The 6,572-nt window shown below is 37.2% G+C and overlaps 1 protein-coding gene across 1 annotated transcript; it reads left to right on the forward strand.

Annotated features, from left to right (window-relative positions):
• Nucleotides 1-400: 400 nt before the first annotated feature.
• LOC132307494 (disease resistance protein RPM1-like) lies at nucleotides 401-4,983 on the forward strand. The gene is made up of 2 exons (XM_059805281.1): nucleotides 401-3,135; nucleotides 4,759-4,983. Exon 1 carries the CDS (start codon nucleotides 420-422, stop codon nucleotides 3,075-3,077), a length of 2,658 nt encoding a protein of 885 aa, XP_059661264.1. The 5' UTR covers nucleotides 401-419; the 3' UTR covers nucleotides 3,078-3,135; nucleotides 4,759-4,983.
• The last annotated feature ends 1,589 nt before the right edge of the window (nucleotides 4,984-6,572 follow it).

Consider the following 6,572-nt stretch of genomic DNA (forward strand, 5'->3'; position numbering starts at 1 on the left):
CATTATCAATTGTTGTTAGTTTCAATGCACTAGAATACAAACCCTATTGCCTAGTGAAAGCAAAATTTCTAACCCTGGTCTGTTATGGAATTACACTAACATATTTGTATCCTATTTCCATTACATCTACCTGATTGTCCTTGAAAAATTGAAGATTATATGGGTTATTCACTGATTGTCTATTTGATCCTCCGCCACCACACACACAGAATAAATAATTGAAAAGAAAAAGAACAAAAAGGACGTGTGAAGGCTTTTTCAAGTCTTCCCTGGCTCCTTTAAAAAGTATACTTGTAATGAATTCTTTGACCTGTTCTCTGCCCTCCTGCTTCCTTGCTCCTTCCCCTCTTTGACTCCCAAATACAATGGGGAGAGAGAAAAAAAGAATGGTAGAGGAGAGGGAGGGGAACTGAGCAAAAATGGCAGATGGTGCTGTAAACTTCGTCCTTGATAAACTAACCACTCTCCTACTGCAAAAGGCATCATTGCTAGGAGATGCTTACGGCGAGTTTGAAGAAATCAAGCTTGAGCTAGAAAGTATGAGATCCTTCTTAAAAGATGCAGAGCGAAGGAAGGAAAGGAGTGAATCGGTGCAAGCTTGGGTGAGGCAAGTTAGAGAAGTTGCAAATCAAGTTGAAGATACTGTGGATGAGTTCATGCATTACAAAGACACGCAGCGGGACAAAAAGGGACTGAAGGAATTTGTCATCAGCCTCCCCAAGAACATTGCTGCAAGACAAAAAATATCTTCAAAGCTACAAAAGATCAAAGCAACTGTTCATGAGGTTTCAGAGAGAAGCAAGCGATATGCATTTGATGGTAATATTGACGAGGGAAGAAGCAACAATGCATCAATTGACTGGTGGTGGCAGCATCAGGGAGAATTGTCAAACTTTATTGAGGAAGATGAGATTGTGGGGATGGAAGAAAACAGAAGAAATCTGCTAAAATGGTTAACTGAAGATGATCCCCGGCGGACCATTATATCAATTGTAGGAATGGGAGGTTTAGGAAAGACTACACTAGTCACAAAAGTTTACAGTGACCACACAATAAAGAAACACTTTGATTGTTCGGCGTGGATATCTGTGCCCCAATCATATGGGGTTGAAGAGTTGCGAGAAAGCATGATTGGAGTTGAAGAGCTGCTAAGAAGCATGATCAAAGAATTTTTCAAGGCAGAACAAGTGATGGTTCCAAACAACTTGAGGTCAATGAACTATAGGCAGCTAGGAGAGATGGTCATTGACTACTTGCACCAGAAAAGGTATGTGATTGTTTTAGATGATGTATGGAGTATTGATCTTTGGAGTAGAATAAGAGGTGTATTTCCTGATAACAATTGTAGTAGCAGAATTATTTTCACAACAAGAAATGTGAATGTAGCAATCTCTGTAGGACCTGGAGGTCATGTCCATCGCCTTGAACCTCTCCGAGAGACTGATGCCTGGACCCTCTTTTGTAAGAAAACATTTTGGAATGACCCAGGCCACAGTTGTCCCAAAGCGCTGGAAAAATCAGCTCGGCTCTTTGTGGAGAAGTGTGAAGGATTGCCTCTAGCAATCGTGGCTATTGGGGGCCTCATGTGTTCAAGAAACAAGACGGTTGTGGAATGGAAGAAAGTGTATGATAGCCTCAACTGGCAACTGAGCAACAATCCCATGCTTGAACGAGTGAAGGGCATCTTCATGTTGAGTTTCAATGATTTGCCATTCTACCTAAAGCACTGTTTCTTGTATTGCTGTGTTTTTCGTGATGGTTACCCAATTAAGAGGAAGAAATTGGTTCGCCTTTGGGTTGCCGAGGGGTTCATCATAGAAAGAAAAGGAATGGCAATGGAGGAGGTAGCAGAGGACTATCTTACAGAACTTATTTTCAGAAGCATGATTCAAGTTACGGAGACCAACGACGCTGGGAGGGTGAAGACATGTACAGTGCATGATGTTATGGGTAAACTGGCGGTGACAATATCTGAGAAAGAGAAATTCTGTGTATCATATGATGGTCCTGAAGCAACGCTAGAAGGAAAGATCCAGCGGCTATCACTCTACAACAGAGGGGTAAACATCCGATTAGGCAGGACTCTGTCACATGATCTTCGCTCATTTTTTGTCTTTCAGACTGATGTCTGCTGCTCATTCTCCTTGAGTGCAGTTTCATCAAACTTCAAGTTTTTAAGGGTCCTTGATCTACAGGAAGTTCTTACTGAAACCATACCAGGTGCATTGGTCAACCTATTTAATCTAAGGTATTTAAACTTAAGGGAGACCAAGGTTAAGGAGCTTCCCAAGTCAATTGAAAGGCTGAAGAACCTACAAACATTAGATGTCAGGAACAGCAATGTGAAGAGGCTACCCACCGGCATATCAAAGCTACCAAAACTGCGGCATCTGCTTTTGTGCCCCGACAATTTTCGTAATTCAGAGTCTTCCTATTTTCTTTGTGGCATGCAAGTACCAGCAGGAATTTGGAATATAAAAAGCTTACAAACTCTATCATGTGTTGAAGCAGAGGAAGAGCTTATCCAGAAAGTTGGCAACTTGACAGACCTCAAGAGGTTAGATGTTACAAAGTTGAGAACAGTTGATGGACCGATGCTGTGCAATTCAATTCAAAGGATGACAAGCCTCCTCCGTTTAGGTGTGATGGCACGTACTGATGAAGAACTTCAGTTAGAAGCCTTGTTGGTACCCCCATCATTTCTTCAAAAACTGACATTGGTTGGAAAATTGAGTAGGTTGCCTCACTGGCTTGGTTCTCTAGCAAACCTCACTCACTTGTACTTGGGCTCCTCTCGTTTAGAAGAAGACATACTTCTTTCTATCCATGCACTGCCTCTTGCCTTCCTTGGACTTAAGCAGGCATATGAGGGTAGGCTCTTGCATTTTAAGGCAGGATGGTTTCCTAAACTCAACAAATTGAATCTGATAGAGTTGATAAGATTGGATACTGTGATAATAGAGGAGGGTGCATTGCCAAGGATCAGGGAGATGTATATAATTCGTTGTCAACAACTAAAGTTGTTACCGCAAGGCATTGAGCACCTTACTAGCCTCCAAAAGTGGCATTTGGAGTAAATGCCAGAAGAATGTGTATGAAGGCTGTGAAATCTTGCAAGCAAGGATCAAGCAAAAGGTACGTCGCATTCCCACATTGTCATTTATTCCAACAGAACAAACTCGGGTATTGAAACCCTTTTCTATTCAAAGATGAGAGATTTAACTTATTAACATGTAGAATTGCAACATTTTAATTGTGTCTCTCACCATAGGCACAGACATTATAAAAGGAACATGTGATTAACACTGTTGATCACATGTTCTTTGAGTGCTCTTTTGCTCGGCAAATTTGGAACTGGTTAGCTATGGTGCTTCAGTGGAATTGGGAGTCGGTTGATTCTTTTGAACAGTTAGTGTAGTGTTTCATCTAAAAAAAACTAGAATGATATTCAGTGCTTGCATCTGGAGAATTTGGTGGAATGGAAATCAGGTTCTTTCATTCTGAGTCAAGCCAAAGTGCTATTCAAGTAGTAAAAAATTCCCAGTTTGAAACTTTGGACATTTTAAAGTTTGATATTCATAACTATGTGGTGGAGTAATCGGATTTGGTGTTATAATATTATGTATTTCTGGTTAGTAGTTCGCTGTTGGTATTGGCTTTTGCCTACTGGTCTAGTGGGGCTAAGTTCTTATAATGATTGGGTGGTCTATGAGTGCAGTGGAGATTTAGTGGCACATTCAGACCTCAAGATCATCTCTTGCAACTTCCATGTTGGGCTACTTGGTTGTTCTGTTTCTTGAATTTTTATTTATTTTTATTATTATTTTTTTAAATTTAGGGAAAAAGAAGAAGTTCGGCACAATATAGGGATGGTAATGGATTGAGAGTGGACAGGTTTTGGATGGTTTTGAGATAAGATGACAACGAGACAAGGATAGCCAAACCAAAACAACATGGGAACTGGGGATATAAATGCCTGATTTGAATGGCATGTTTGCTAGGTTAATGAAAATTAATCAGGTTTACAATTCTCTGGGAGATTAGTTCTACAAAGAAAGATTGCGCTAACTAGTGTTTTGCCGGTTCCATACAGTCATTTCCTAGAGCATATATAGGGCAAAATGGGTGTGTGCATTGTTTACTTGCAACAGAAAAAAAATAAAAAAATAAAGTGAAAGCGCATATATTATTATCTGAATAAATTGTAGGAAATATAATAAATTTGCTGATATTAACTAACAAATTAAAGGAGCAATATTTGAATATAAGATTAAACTAATTCACATAATGAAAGAAAAGGAACAACTTGTTACCATTTCAATGCGAAAAGCAGATATTAATCTATTGCCCTTGAAAGAACTTACTAGGCTTCAATGGCATAGCACCCTTTAGTGAAACCTAGCAAAAACAAAGCTTAGAGGTGTTAAAAAAAACAAGGAAGCTTTGAGATTGCCCAAAATGATATATTAGTATAATATATATATGAAATAGGAAAGAAAATAAATTTGAGTTGTATACACGGAAACCTTCACTAGTCATTAGTTTCAGTTATAAGTTAATCGGCGTTGGATTAACATTTTTGTTTTATGTTTTACACGATTGAATTCGGTGTGAGTGTGGTGGTGAAACCCTCAATATGATAGGATTCGTCACCCCCTCTCATATAAATTGAATTTAATAACTGCAACTTAAATCACTACTCTTACAAGAAATACTTTAATATTCCTAACATATTGATGACGTCTTCCTGTTTTACAGGATCGTAGCTTCCTTGGCCCTCTTCCCGCCACTGTGACACTGTCACGTTTTTGTAGTTAATTAGCTGGTTAATGGGCTGGTCTGAGCTCTGGTTTTGTGGATCTTCTTGTTTTCCTTTCTGCAGGCCCATAGGTATTCCCTTCTCTTCCTTTGCTTTTAATTAATTTATTTAGAGTGTACTAGTAAAATAAGAATTATATTTTTTACTTTCCTTTCTTTCAATCAAACAAAAATAATGATAAACAATTATTCATCCCTCCCTTCTCCCTTCTGTTGAATTTTCGGTTATTCCTTCCAAAACGAGGTTATATGTAAGGAAAAATATGTGTTAATCCTTCCTCTGGTGGGGGTGTTTAAAAGCTAAGAGCAAGGAAAGGAGATAATTTCTTTCCATTTTTGGGAAAATATAAATTTACAAGGAGAGAAAAGAAAGACTTCTCTGGACAGTCACTTTTCTATTAATTGAGGACAAAGCTAATACATATATATATATATTTTTCCTCTCCCATTGACAAGAAACTTACACACTCATTTTTTCTCACGGGACTTGAACCCTCAATATATAGCACTAGATTACAACATTTGATGGTAGACGCAAGTACTGTGTTGCCTAAATGATTAAATTGCTCCTTGTGTTTAAGAACTCATTTTCAAGTCTTACACCCTCCCCTCTCTCCCTTAAAAAAAACCATTGGCGGACACAAACGAAAACTAACCAACTCATTTTCCTTTTCTCTATTTCTTTTCACTCTGGAAACGAGAGGGAGGGAAAAAGAAAAGGTAAGTTGTCCTTATTTCTTTTTCCACACAAAATTCCCATACAAAGGAGATCCACTCCCCCTTCCCCATTTAAGTTTTGTCTTCACTACTTTCCTCTCCATTTCTTCTCCCAAACACACGTGAAAAATAATGAATAATAACAGAAAACAAACATGTGAAAAATGCTAGGCTGGAAACCATTAACTTGAATTAATAGAAAGAAAAATAATGAATAATAATATATCTCTAATTAATCTTATTATGCAAATGCACACCATACACATGCACGCAATGTGTTTTGTAGTATTTCCAATCCAATCCACAAGTAGAATAGAATAACTGTACTAAATCAACTTGGGTGCAACAAGTAATTTTGAAAAACTGATGGTGCCCACTTTGCCCAATCACTTAATTTACATCTCTGTAATAAAACTCACATGGCTTGCCTGCTGATTAGGTCCCCCTCTAGCTTATTGCATCAAAAGTTGACCAAAACTTAATACATGTCGAGTAGTAAAATAATCGAATGGTGTTGCATCATATGGGCAATAAATATATATGTAATATGCATATAGGGCATATAATTTTTTATAGGTTATTAAAAGTTTTTAATATTTATTTTTGGTGCGAATAATGACCTCTCGTCAGTTGAGCAATTAAAAGACTAAAAATGTCCTTATGTAACTAAAAAAAAAAAGTAAAAAAACTAAGTAGATGTAAAATGACTAAAACACCTAAGCAAAAAAGAAATTTTGCAAAAAGAGAGGGAAATGCGATTTATATATAAAATGGTATAAGGGGCATTTTGGAAAAAATAAAATAATATTTTAGGAATTTTTAAACTTAAGAGACTTATATAATAATAAAAAATAAAATGATAGAAGTATTATTTGTCCCAAAATATAAACATTATGTTTTTCTCACTTTACCATAATGCATTAATGCATATATAATTTGATAAAGCCGGAATTATCCAACTACTTTGTATAAATAATAGTCTCCAACTTCCTAACATTGTAGTATCATTTTTCAATCTTTGTCATAATTGACTCGAC

The sequence above is a fragment of the Cornus florida genome, unplaced genomic scaffold (genome assembly GCF_030987335.1).
Source record: "Cornus florida cultivar Cherokee Brave unplaced genomic scaffold, ASM3098733v1 CherokeeBrave_3.0.0_Hap2_Chr05, whole genome shotgun sequence".
NCBI lineage: Eukaryota > Viridiplantae > Streptophyta > Magnoliopsida > Cornales > Cornaceae > Cornus > Cornus florida.